Source organism: Melopsittacus undulatus, chromosome 7, assembly GCF_012275295.1.
Source record: "Melopsittacus undulatus isolate bMelUnd1 chromosome 7, bMelUnd1.mat.Z, whole genome shotgun sequence".
NCBI lineage: Eukaryota > Metazoa > Chordata > Aves > Psittaciformes > Psittaculidae > Melopsittacus > Melopsittacus undulatus.
Window position 1 is genome coordinate 62990077 of NC_047533.1, and position 13999 is coordinate 63004075.

Consider the following 13999-nt stretch of genomic DNA (forward strand, 5'->3'; position numbering starts at 1 on the left):
CAAAGAAAGTTAAATTAAAGGGTCCCCTCCATTGCCTCTCAATATCCCTGTGTTTATGCACTGGCTGTGAAATCTGTATCCCTGCTAATTATTTGCATATCTGATGACTGCTGTTTTGCAGTCAAGCATAAGAAATGTTTGAACCCATTTTTACTTGCTTACACTGAAACTGCCAGGCAGTTCTGCACAAGATCCCAGTTTGGCATGGGAACCATTCCAGGGCTTGAAAATAACTCCTGGAGTGTGCAGCAAGCTCTCAGTTTGTCAGTGTATCAGCCGTACTAAACATCTTGGCAGAGCTGCAATGTCTCTTATTGCCCAAAGGAATCAGCTAGGTGATGCGCAGCATCTGGAATCTGTAGTTTTTAATTAACTTTATGATTATTTAGCATCATTATAGCATGTACAGGATTGTTGCATTGTGCCTGCCCTTAATCACATTGGCATGGCCATCAGTTCAAAGGCAGTTCAGCAGACAAATGAATTTTGCAGTGAACATTCAACAGTGAGGAAGAGAAGAAATCTGCAGTGAGTTGTTCTTGCAAATCCAGGGAAAGGCAGTATGCTTCTGTTTGTGGTTTGGGCTTTAATGTTTCTTACTCTTGAATTCCCTTCTGCTTGCAGCTGTCATGTGTGTGGGTTTGAGACCGAGATGAATGTCCAGTTTGTCAGTCATATGTCCCTCCATGTGGATAAAGAGCAGTGGATGTTCTCCATTTGCTGCACAGCATGTGATTTTGTCACCATGGAAGAGGCAGATATGAAGGCTCATGTCAACAGCAAGCACACAGGTGATGATCCCTCTCTCCCAGCTGCAGTGATCTCTCTCTTCCTTGCTTTTTAGGTGCAACCTTCACACTTCCCATTAGCACTCTACTTTCACTGAAATGCTTGCTAATTAAGGCCTGATCTCTCAAAGTTAAAGTGAATTGGACTCCAGCCAGGCAAATAATCTGGTAGTGCAGATCAATTTTCAGGCTTAGTGAAATAAATGAAGGACTACTTAGCCCTGGTTCTTGCTATTCCCCTTATCCCCCAAATCCCCTCCACACTGAAGTCAGCATATTTCATTTGTTTTTCTGACTGGTTTACTATTTCATCAAAATCCTGGTCTGACTTCAGTGGTGATGAGGTGACTTTGAGTGCTAACTGTGCATACCTGGCTGCAGATTTGAAATACACAATATGTTGAGCTTCGCTCTTCCATGTGTTTGCCTCCACAGTCTGTCAGTTTGGAATCTCAGGTGGATGTTTAGTTGACACTGTGATTCAGCAATACCATAAATGTAATTTTATATTAAATAACAGAACAAGTCATGTGTTCTCTCCCTGGTCCTGTTCACTTAATAGTCAAAGAGAAGAGCAATAGCAGTTTTCAAACAAGCTCCATATGCTTAGTGCAACTAATGAAGTCTGGCATAATTTAAGGAGTATAAAATTAGAATCCTTTTAATTAATTTCTCTTACAACACCAGGCAGAAGCATTTTGCTGCCACAAACCTACTAGCAATTGTGTTGACAATACTGAACCTGAATTGCATCCAGTACAATTTTTCCATGGCTAAATTGCTTTTCCTGTCCTACCAGGAATAAAATTGGGAAAACAGGGAGGGATGGAGAAGGGAGAGAAGAATGCAGTTTGTTGTGCTCACAGATACATAAGTTAAATGTAACGACAGAAACACAGAGTACTGGAGAGCTCTCAAGTGTTTTTATGCCAGCACAGCTCTCAGCAGTGCTCCCTGATAATATTTGCATCTCACTCCACATATAGGAAGTCAAGGCAAATGAGAAATGCCACTTGTAGCCATGTGGAAAGCTTAATACTGGGAAAAAACTCCCTTGTTCTTCCTTCACCCTGTCAAACCGAGCCATTCAGCTGGTGATTCAGCCAAATGTTTAACACGTATGGCAAATACAGAGAGTAAAAAATAGAATGTATTTTCTGGGTCACTCAAATCCAGTCCCTTACCCTGTGATGTTAGGAAGTCATAAAAGGCCTGTTTGTAAGGATGTTGGCATATGTCTTCAAACAAGTGTTATTGTTTTAAACCAACTACTTTTATAGATAGGCAGCTGCAGATTTTTCTGCATTAAAGATTGGGGACTTTTAAGAAATTTCCAGTGTGTCTTGCTGAGAGGCAGAATACACACATGTTGTTCTTGTGCCAGAACAGTCCTTTATCTGAAACAGCAGTCCGCCTCTTGCTTCCTCCACCTTTCTTCCCTCCTACCACTGTATTTATTCCCTTAGTATATTTATGGAGAATGACCCTCTCCCCTCTAAATGTACATGGAGCCTTTTGTGAGATGAAACACAATTTTCTCACTGTACCAATCCCTCACTGCATATGTTCTTGTTAGAACCTCTGTTCGACATATGCAATCACAGCTGTACATGGTGAAATGAAATAAGTAGTGGTGGCAGTATAAAACAGCAGCAGCTACTGGGAATAAAACACACAATAACATTCTGTGATCATATTTACCTTCCTTGAAGACTCCCCTGATTGCTCATATTCATCCCATGTTCTGCTCAAATTCTTCTTTTGTTTTCCTTGACGGTTTCCAACCTAAGCACTCCTCATTTGTAGCAAAAATTCTTGTTACTGGCCCTTCAGGTCACAACCTTGTACTCTGTGCTATTAAATTTCATTCCATTTCTATTACTCTGGTCCCCAAGGTCAGCAAATCTTTCTATATGATATCCCAGTCATCCTCCCTATTGACAGCTCGGGTCATCAGATTTCATTAGTGCATTCCTACATTTTTATCTTAGACTTAAAGGTGCCGCTCATCAGTTTAAAGTTAGGCACACAGGGACTGGTGTTTGCAGAGGCCTTTGATCACATGGAGAATATGAAGTTTTAGGAAAGTTTCTTTTTAACACAGCTGATTAAACCAAGACATAGGTGGGAGGTAATAATTTGCACATCGCTGGCTCAGAGCAGTTCTCATATGATAACTATCACCTCTGCTTCATTTCTAGTGTGTGACAGAGTTTGGGATTTGAACTTCATGCATTTATTGCACGCATAAAGAAACCAATGGGTTTCAGTTTTAGATCCAGTTAAACAACACTTTTTAAATTAATTATCTTCAATAAAATAAGCTGTTATCTCTTATAATCATTAGTGAGGATGCTCCTCAGTACAGTGAGTGGAATTATTCTCCTTCACCCTTTCCCCCAGATTTAGCTATTGGACCCACACAAGTGGAAAAAACGTGAAGTTTAGCTTGGACCAGTAGGCACTTTTGGTTTCCATATCCCAAAGCTACAGAAGCTCTGCTTCCTTTCTGGGTGACAAGGTTTTTGTTGGTTTTGAACTCTGTGCTAACCAAAGTGTTTTCTGGAGATATTTTCAGCCTGGTAATGAGGTAGAGTTGCACATGTCCATCCCACTGCCATTACAGACACAGTTCTAGGATAAACTGAGAGATGTACTGTTGTAAACGCTAATAAAAAGGAAGGAGGTGCAACTTACCAAATTAATCTTACCAGATTAATTAATTTCAGACTTGTTTATAAGTGTGTTTGAATTAACTTTAAATATATTTTTCTGACATTTAAACTGGGATCATTGAAAATTCATCTGATCTGCTGTACTAGTATTCTTTACTTCTGTTTTTCAGCTGAAGAGAGGAAGACACCCAGCGAATCTAACAGTCCATCTTCATCTTCGCTGTCAGCACTGAGTGACTCTGCCAACAGCAAAGAAGATGCAGACGTAACTCCAAAAAACAAGGGTTCAAACAACCTGCTAGTCATTTCGGTAGTGCCTGGTAGTCAGACCTCAGTGAACACTGAAGAGAAGTCAGAGAAAGGTAAAACACTGCTAAACAAATAGAGACTCATCACCTTCTACACAGCCAGTCTGGCCCCAGCATAAGGAATGCATTTTACTGCTTTATTTTCCAGGCTTTGAATGTGTTTTCTGTAACTTTGTCTGCAAAACGAAAAACATGTTTGAGCGCCATCTGCAAATCCACCTGATCACACGGATGTTCGAGTGTGATGTGTGCCACAAGTTCATGAAGACACCTGAACAGTTACTGGAGCACAAGAAATGCCACACTGTCCCCACCGGTGGGCTCAAGTAAGGAAAGCAAGTACACAAACTTTTACTGTGTTAAGCACCTCTAATACTATGCAGCTAGGACAGAAGGAAGTCAATTAGGAAGGGTCAGTTAAATATCTGATAATCCAGAGTTGGAGCTTCCTTTTATTGGGGTGACTCAACCCAATCCTTAGTGTAGGCTGCCACCATTACAGCAGATGGGTAACCTAACAGCAGATGTAGTATCTACTGGTTGTAGAGGTTTAGCAAACCATGATCCTTTCCCTTTTCAAGTCAAACAGGAGACAATATGTGATGTGTCCTCCAGAAAATGATGGAGCACTACACAGAGGTGTTTGTTTGCAGACTAAGAGGGGCTTTTTAAACAAGGCATCAGAGCAAAGGAGATCACACAGCACAGGCTCTATTCTTTCCCCAGCTCCAAGAAACTAAACCCTGTATGATCTCTGCAACTGGGTATGAAGTTATAACCTTAAATGTTATAACCTTTGTAGGCTCTAATACGAAGTCAGTCCTCTCCGAGAACGAATAACTTGGCTGTCTTCTGCTTTGGTTTGCATGCCCCGGGATGATTACTGTTGTGTGAATTAACATGTTATAAGTAATACACTCTTAAGAAAAAGAGCCCTTTGGCTTTGACTGAGATGGTGTCCTTGAAATTCTGTTGGTGCAGAGCAGTGTTTCTAGAGAATGAGTGTGCCCTTATGTCAAAGTTGGGCCCTTGAGGGGAGGAGGGACTGCTGGGGCCATATGCTTGCTCTCTGTGGGCGGGAAATGTGACAGTTATGCAAGATGCACCTCCCTCTCCTGTGTTCCAGCTGCTGCAGGAAAAGAGGCTGGAACCACTTTATGCCCAGGCAGGGTTCAGCACAGGGCTCCCTGCTTCTATTGCTCTTGCTAAGCAAACTGATGTTTTCAGTGCACTGTGACTGAGCACACCACAGTTAACGTTACCGTGAATAGCTCAATCAGTTTGCATTGCAGGTTTTGAAAACTGGTTTCGTTTGCCAGGCAGCATCTGGTCTCCAGCTCAGTAGTTCCATGAACTGGGATCTGTGGTCACTTGAGATGTGATGACTGAATCTGGGAAGATGACCAGATTGAGAAAGAAGTAGTGTGCCAGAACAGCGGGATGTCTGTCTTGGATGTACAGACCAGTTGTCTAATACACTTTGGGTTAAGCTGCACAGAATCTGTTCTATTTATCAAGGAAAAACCATGACCTATGACTCAGGCCTTCCTGACAGAATGGGCTTCTCAGTCTACAGAAGTTATTCCTGCCCAACTCAAGTAATAATTGGGTACCTTGAAAGGTGCACCAAAGAAAAAGCTGTGATTTTTTTTTAAGGCATCCAGAAGAGCCTGAAGAGATCCAAGTAAATTGTATTTTTCTGTCTCCTGTTTGCTGTGGGGGAAGAGGAAAAAACATGATTCCTCCTGCTCCAGGTCAAAATCTGAGATTCTGATCCAGAGAGCACCCAGCCCAGTAGAGGTATGTGTGCGCAGACAGCTGAGTCCTCTGTTGCAATAGAGCTGATTACGTTAGCAGCCTCAGTGCTAGGCTCCCTCTCTGGATCAGAGTGCTTGATGTGCATCAGAAAAAAGGTGTCTGGATGCTTTAGTATCCATTTGTCCTCCTGTATTACTTACTGTGCTCTTGATTGGCAGGTAATTATTATACCTGTATGTGCACCCAGTTGTAGCAAGGTAAAACACACATGGAGAGAGAGGATCTCTGCTAGGAAATTATATGAAATGCTAGAACACAATTGGCAGACCTGCCTCACTGTTAATGCGGATCAGCGACAGTGGAGACAATTGTAAGACAGCAGCCAGGTGCTATAGTTACAGTTGTATTTCTTTATCTAGACCTGCTCTTTTAGCTCACACTTAGCTGTGAAAGGGAGCAGCTTTGTTTAGCACAGTAGAGATCCCTGGCAGGTAGCTGTCCTCACCAATTTCCTCTCAGTTATGTCAAGCAAAAGCAGGTATGTTTGGGAGTTGTTGGTGTCCGGGCTTGGTCAGCTCGGGCTTCCTTCCAAGCTTTTAAGCTTTCCTCCTCCAGCCTTCTAGGCCCTTCCTGGTTCAGGAACCAGGGGTGAGGCCCTTTGCCACATCCACCCCGGTCCGGACGCTTGCCGCTGTGAGTAAGCGGAGCCCACATCCTGTTCCCACACATGAATAATTCCTGCCGTGGCAGAGGCAGCTGTAGGCAAATGCTGCCAAGCACAGGCCCCCTTTGAGCATGGCTAGATCAACTCCCAGAAATGGGAATCCCTACAAAACATCCTAACAGACTGGCTTTCAGCTGCTCCTAGCAGGATACCCAGCAAGCTTATTGTTCAAGGTCACATAAGAGGAATTTCCTAAGCTTTTGCTGTACATGTGGTATTACAAGTTTATTCCATCTTTACTTAAACAGCTGCTTTCATACTCATCTGTAAACACTCACTTTAAACCACTTCTTAACGGAAAAAATGGCCAAAGTGACTTCGTGCAGACACTAGGAATGTCGTTACACAAAGTACCTGTGAATCAATCACCCACTCTGCACTACCCGGCCTGCTTTGCAGAATCTTCCCCATCAAGGTAAGCCAGAAGATTAAAGGGATGCTCCTTCAGCGTGAATCAGTGTTTTCCTAGGAACGCGTGAGTGCTATTGCCATTGGATGGGCAAAACTCCTCTAAGCAGAAATGTGTCAGGGTGAACCGAGTATTCGGAAGAGGCTCCACAGGGAGAACTAAGTGTCTTTTTCCCCTCTTCAGTAGGTCAGAGAGGGGCTGAGCGACAGGGTTAAACCAGGAATGCAGGTCTTCAAGCTGACTGACTTGTCTTTTCTCTGTCCATGCCTTTCCTTGCTGTGTTGCCAGGTGCCCATTCTGCATCTACTCCACTAACCGCCCCGCAGCGATGGAGTGCCACCTGAAGACTCACTACAAGATGGAGTACAAATGTCGGATCTGCCAGACAGTGAAAGCCAATCAGCTGGAGCTGGAGATGCACATCCGAGAACACCGCCTTGGCAACCATTACAAGTGTGACCAGTGTGGCTATCTGTCCAAGACCGCCAACAAGCTGATTGAACACGTGCGTGTCCACACTGGTGAGCGCCCTTTTCACTGTGACCAGTGCAGCTACAGCTGCAAACGCAAAGACAATCTCAACTTGCACAAGAAACTGAAGCACGCTCCACGCCAGACTTTCAGCTGCGACGAGTGCCTGTTCAAGACTACCCACCCTTTTGTCTTCAGCCGCCATGTGAAGAAGCACCAGAATGGGGACTGTTCTGAAGAGGAGAAGAAGGGCCAGTATTCAACCTCCAAGGAAGCCAGTCTGCTCCTGTCAGTGAACAGCTCCAGTAACCTCCTGTCGCCCCTCTCAGTTATGTCTGCCTCCCAGGCTTTGCAAACAGTGGCAATGTCAGCTGCACATGGCAGCGGGGCAGAGCCAAACCTGGCAGTGAAAGCCTTGGCCATCAATGGCACTTCCCTGTGCTTTGATAAATACTGGAACTCAGAGTATGCCCACCTTATTCCTTTAACAATGTTTTTCCCCAAAAACCACTATGAGCTCACATTCCATCCACCCAGACCTCAGACTGCACCGGGAGGTGCCTCCTCACCTAAACACTCCTTCCTTGCCTACCTTGGACTAACAGAAAGGGCAGAAACTGTCTGAGGGCAGTTATATTCTGTACCAAAAATACCCAAACAAACCCAGCAGGTATACATTGCTGCAAAACGTAGACCCAAGAGGTAACGAACACTTGTACTATATCATTAGTGAGGTTTAGAAAATGGCTCTGTGTGTATACTTATTGCATTGACATGAAAGCTGCTTTATTAAATCTCCAAGAGGTGACCTACTGCATACTTCTACCTTCAGAGGCATGTTCCCAGTACTCTTATCTAAGAAACTATTTTGTCTTGTTAAGCTGAAAAAAAAAAGAGTGTCCTTAATGGCAATCAGCACTTGTAAGATTACATATTGATGCATTTTATTTTGGGGCTTGGTTTGCGTGCGGGTGCGTGGAAGAGAGTCTACCTGTAGCGTGCCATGACATTGCATTTGCACATCCCTTGTACTGGCTTATTTATTTCTTATTCTCTTCCCCTTTTCACACACATGCTCCCTCCCTTCTCTTCCTTCTCCCCCTGAACTGCGGAGTTATGGAAGGAGTAATGCTTGGTTCAGGGTGGGTTGGTCTATTATTTCAGTGCTGTTTGCAGCTTCCTTCAGTTGTGTAATGCCTTGTGCTCATCAGTTGTCAAGGTTTGAGGATTTGGGGTAGAACTGAGGAGGAAAAAGCTGCTTTCAGCACTGCAGGATCAGAGCATGATAATGAAACATGTGTGTGCACGTGCATGCAGATGCAGTGTGTGCAGTCTACACGCTCACACAGCAGGCCCGGTTCTTAACTGTTACACAGGTGTAACAAATACCCACCTCTGGGCCATAGCATACATCTTTTGTTTTAAAAGGGCATATAAATATATATATATACTGTATTATGCAGTGGTTACCTTTTAGTTTGCAGGAACAACTTGTATAACTAGAATCCTATGGTGGAACAAAAAAGGAAAATCCAACAAGGGGATTAAAAAAAGGGTATGGATAAATTCTGGGTATAAATACTCAGACTAAAAAAAAAGGCAGTTTTGCACAGTGCTTTAGTCTTGCACTAGTTTGTTTCTCACTTGCAAAAAAAAAAAGAAAATATCCCAAATGTGGGCTGAAGGTAAGATGACTGTTCATTTGAAAAGGTACCAGTAACTTCTTTGAAATATAAAGCTATAAAAAGATGCTGTTTGAACCACACAGTTCTCTTTTATACCCTCAGTACTTTAACTGTACTTGCAACTTCCCAGTCCTGTTGCTACCCTCCATATTATTAGTAATAATTTACTCCTTTTTGTTAATGGCAGAGAGAGTGGACACTGCTAGGAAGCTAACTTTATACTTATTTAACACTCCTACTCATGGTCGTTAAAATGACATGTTCTGTGTAGCACTTTATCGCAGGAAGAAGCAAACAAGGATTGGTTGTATAACTGTTGTTAATCACAAAAAGTCAGGAGCAATCTTAATTTCCGAGAAGCTAACTGACTGTTAATGGATTTGTGTTTCTTAGACAACTGAATACCCAGAAAGGAAGATCAGGATTAAAAATACTCTGCATTAAAATTGGAAGTATAAAGTATGAAACATTTCAAAATTATCAGCTGACTTACAGGAATGCTTTCTTACTGGATTATTGTTTTCCATGGCAGCTCTTGGATTCAGATCTCACTGTCTTTTTACCAGGAATTAGAATGTCTGACCCAGCTTGTGTGAGAGTCCCCTCTCTGTCCCTTGGCCAAGCTGCTGTAGGAGGTACCCTGAGTCACATCTTACACACCATCCACCCACCTCCATGCTGTCCTGAAGGAATGGCTTCTGCAGGCTGTTGTGGGATGGGAGGATCCTTGTTCTTGACAGCACGAAAGCAAGGTCCCAGTTCAGGAAGGCATTTCTTGTCCCCAAAGGCTCTTAGCTGTATACACAACTAGAAACAGAATTCAATCTTCCTTAGTTTATACATTAAGCTTGTGTAGGAATTTTTTTTTATGCAAAACTCATCATTTAACCTATCTGCAAGATTCCTACATTTGTTTTGCACTGAGGTGGCCAAACATTCTCCACTCTCATGACCAAAATCCTCCTGTTTGGGGAGGACATCCTAATCTGTGCACTCCTCTTAACATACTGGAAGCTACTCACAAGGGAGAAATACCCAAACTAGTAGGAGGTCAGCATTTGGAATTACTAATTAAAGGACAGAGAAGTCCACCGTTTTGTTTACATTCCAGCAGGCAGTTTTGGTTCTACCAAGCATGTGGCAGTTCTGTCTCAGCAGTAAGGAAAAGCCATTTGTTCCAAGGTATGTACAAATGTCTGTAAGCAACCTGCCTAACTCAGGGCCCTGTTTGCCATGCTTTACTCCATCAGAACTCCTGGTAACACACATCCACCCCCCCTCCCCCCCAGAGTACAGACAAAATAGAAAATGCTGGGTTAGTAAATATGCAAAGCATAAAAAATTGAGTAGCTTGCCAGCATGAAATATGTAGTCTGCATCCAGAAGCTATACCTGCTCTTTAAAATACACCCAGTGCATAGATCTCCGACCCTGCCATAGATGAGCAACCACTTCCAAATCAAAAAGCTTATTTTCCAAACCAGCAGGTAAAGTACAACAGGTAAAGTCTAGGAGGAGGATGTAGGAATATTAGTAGGACACTTTATGTAAACCAAACGGCAATTTAAATAGGGCTGCAACTTCCAAGAATGAGCTGTCAGCATGCAACAATGTTCCGCTGTACCAGTATCTGATATAGTAATGTTTAATATACTTGGGAATTTGTTTAGCACTTTGGAAAGGATAAATTAATTCTTTCTGGCAAGTTATAGTTCTCTCTGTAAGGAAAAGTGTGTGAGGAGGTTTTTATTTTTTTAAGGAAAAAAAAAATACAGTATTTATCAGAGCTCCTGCATATTAAAACAACTGGTTTGCAGTTCAAGGCTAAAGAAATTAACGTTCTCCAGAGGTTCCCCCCACCGACTAATGACCAACAGTTCTGATCAATTCCCCCCACCATGAAGGCAATTTCATACTTGTTTTCACCATGCATTCTGTAAGGAAAGCTCGCATGGTTTTCCACTCGGTAATTCAGTTAAAGTTCTCAGCACTTTCTTCTGTCTCTTTTTTTTTTACTTGTTGTATTATGTTCAACTATCATTCTGTCAAGGTTTGTGTACATTAATAAAAATTTGTATTGTATAAAGCTTTTTGCATTATAAGGCTGTACAGGGTCATTTTGACAGTAACTGGTATATTTCTTTGCATCTTACGTTGCATTGCCAATTTCTAGTGTATCCAGTTTGGAAGTACAATATACTCTAATTAAAAAGGTTGGCTATATTCTGGTTTGTTTTTTAGTTTTCCTTCCTCTCTTTTTTCCCCTTAAATAGATTCAGGCTTGATTTAGAGGGAGGGGGAGAGGATTCTTAAAGACAAAAAGGTATGAAGTAAAAAGGGAAGGTGTTATCAGTAGTTTAAACTGAGAAAGAAAGCACTGGTTCTTACTGCTCATGAAGAAATAACAGCACACACTCCTGGAATGGCTACAGGACTTCTCTCTGTCCTTTCCTCATATCAGTTCTGCAAGGGGGATAAGACTTCTTCTGAGGAGCCGGCTCATCCATAAGGATGATGGCATTCTCTGGCCTTGCCCTCCTCAGCCCCACAGTTCAAGTATCAGATCCTTACCCAGCAGTTTGATGAGCCTGGCCTTGCTTGGGGGAGCCTCAGTGAAATCAGGACAGCAAGAACCACTCTGTGTTCATCTTACATCTATGTATATTTTAAACATGCTTTATATGTTAAAAAAGTCAATAATTAACTAACTTAAAAGTGAACATTTTTTAAGCAGAATTATTTCTTATAATCCTACACCTGCCATAGTCATTATGAGCCCAGCAGAACACAATGTGAGAGAGACTTTGGGGAAAAAAAAACTATTTTCTGTAAAACATGACTGTAGAGAGGGATTCTTCTGGAGGGGATGGCAGAGCCATGGTTTAAAATACATGTTGTTTTAAAAATGCATCAGTTGGGCTCGTAACAAACACACATCTGAATTATATCATCCACCATCATCTCTACTGCTAATTGGACTCCTTGTTGACAAGGATCAGCAGCAAGGTTAAGTACTGGCTGTAAAAGCAATCTAGCCTCTTGCTCGAGGGGTCAGCGCTCAGGCAGACCCTGCAGGAGCCTCTTCCCTGCTATATATTTTCTGAGGCCTAATAAAACACTGGCGTGACCGCTCCTACCTGGAGGTGTGCCAACTGCCATGCATCTGTGGAGCTGCAGTAAGCAGGATGTCCTTGTCTATCGCAGAGGCATTCACACAGTCTGCAAGGGAAGCGGCACCAGGTTTTGCATCAGTTTTAGACACTACAGGTGATGCATCTAAATATTGCAGAAGGAAGTGACTGCTGACCTTGGACATGGGGCAGCTGAGGCCTGAGTGCCCAGCAAGAGACCCTGGAAAAGGGATGAGGCCGGCTTTAGTCCCCTAAGATCAATGCCCCTGAAAATTGGGTGTCTTTAAGGCAATTCATCCTTACTAACCAAATGCACTAACTGCTTTTAAAAATCCTGGCCTAAAAATCCTGCTGGGGGCTGCAGGGAGCAGCCTGTTTCCCCAAGAGCACTCTCTGGCTGCAGTATGGACAGCACTGCTGGCACTGAACCAGGCAGGATGGCTCAGACCGCATGTGTCCTGACAAACTGAGGCTGAGTTAACACATTGCATCTGAAACAAAGACCAGGATTTCACTTGGCTTGTGGGATTGTCTAGTAGCTCTTAGGAACCTACTGCTTTGTATATTAGGAAGCCATCCACTTGCTAGACACCAGGCAATGCATCAGAAATACAGCTGTTGTGCTTCCACATGTGCACAACAGCTGCTGTGCAACAGCAATGGTTATATTTACATGTATGGTGCTCAAGTACCCACTGTTTTAAAAAAGCAAAGGAAAATAAAAGTAACTTTAGAGCTGAGCAGTAGCAGTGGATGGGGGACACCAACTGGAAATGTTTCATTAATAAAAAAACCAAAAACCAAATTAAAGAACACACCCACCCCTCCAACAGCCGTGCAGTGAAAGACGACAGTGATGTTCTGGCACATCACTGAAGCCTTGTAAAGCCTCTGTGGCCTATTTCCCTCCTTTAAGATGTGGTGGGAGAGGATGTTCCATGCTAGGTGGGGGTTTTGCTTTATTTTGGTTTTGATTTTTTTTTTAGTTGTTCCATTTCCCTCCCTCTAAACTGTGATTAACACACAACATACAGCACAACTCTGAAAAAACCTGCAAACCCAACAGCTTTTCCAATTTAGGCTATAGTTAATGAAAACAGACTTTGAGCTCCTGTAGTATCCTCCATTGTCTGCATGTAGTTCTGCTCTACTTTGCTTTTCAAACCTCGAAAAAAAAAGTTCTGTCACATACCTTTTTTTTCCAGCACTTCTCAGACAGCATTTCACTGGAATTGCAAACTTTGGATTGTTACTCTTCTGGGAAGGTGCCCATCTAAATAAAGAATAAAAAAATGCTCTCCATCTCTGAGCTATCCGAGCTTCATGCCTATGTTCACAGCACAGCCTAATGCAATCAAAACTATAAATAAGCTTTGCTTTCTGGCTGGTCACAAAAACTATCAGATACTTTCTTGCCTCATTCACACACTAAACTGAAGAACCTGCTTTTTAACAGATTTAACAGGAAGCCAGTCAGGAGGGTCAAAGCTGTGACTAACATGCTCACACACAGCTGAGTGGGACTTACTTTAGAACCTATTTCTGCATAACTCCATGAATGAATGTGAGCATGTTTTCCTCGGCTTGCTCTCACCGCCTCCTTCAGCATTTTGCCACAAATAACCACACTAGCCTGGTCTAGCCCCTACTCCAAAAAGACTGCGCTCTGCCTGAACACTCACAGCAGCAGCACTTCCAGTGCAACATCCAACACTGATTCGTTTGTCAAAAAGCCAGACCCAAGGGCCAGCCGTGGGCACCTACCTTCATGCTGTCGCACATCTCATGCTGTGTAGCATCAGGCACAGAGAGTTTGGGTACTGGGAGCAGGAGTTGCTTGAGGAGAAGGCAGGAAGTCATCTGGCCTCTTCGTAAGTCCAACTGAAACTGTGGGGGTAGTTTAAAGCACAATTTCTAGCTAGAACCAGCAAAATAAATTATGATAAACCATATGTCTCATATTTCTTGTATTACACTTTCCTGACAGTCAGACTCTCCAGTTCACAGTGTACAATTCCATTCCATTACAGTTAGAAGTAGTAGCTGTTTC

General features: G+C 42.8%; 1 protein-coding gene across 1 annotated transcript in view; it reads left to right on the top strand.

The window, feature by feature from the left end:
• ZNF827 (zinc finger protein 827) overlaps positions 1–11041 on the top strand; it is a 108779-nt gene extending 97738 nt beyond the window's left edge. Inside the window, exons 11-14 of the mRNA XM_034065020.1 lie at positions 625–791; positions 3634–3825; positions 3920–4097; positions 6951–11041. Coding sequence (XP_033920911.1) covers positions 625–791; positions 3634–3825; positions 3920–4097; positions 6951–7758 — 1345 coding nt within the window. The 3' untranslated portion in view covers positions 7759–11041. The remainder of the gene's footprint in view (positions 1–624; positions 792–3633; positions 3826–3919; positions 4098–6950) is intronic.
• Positions 11042–13999: the final 2958 nt, after the last annotated feature.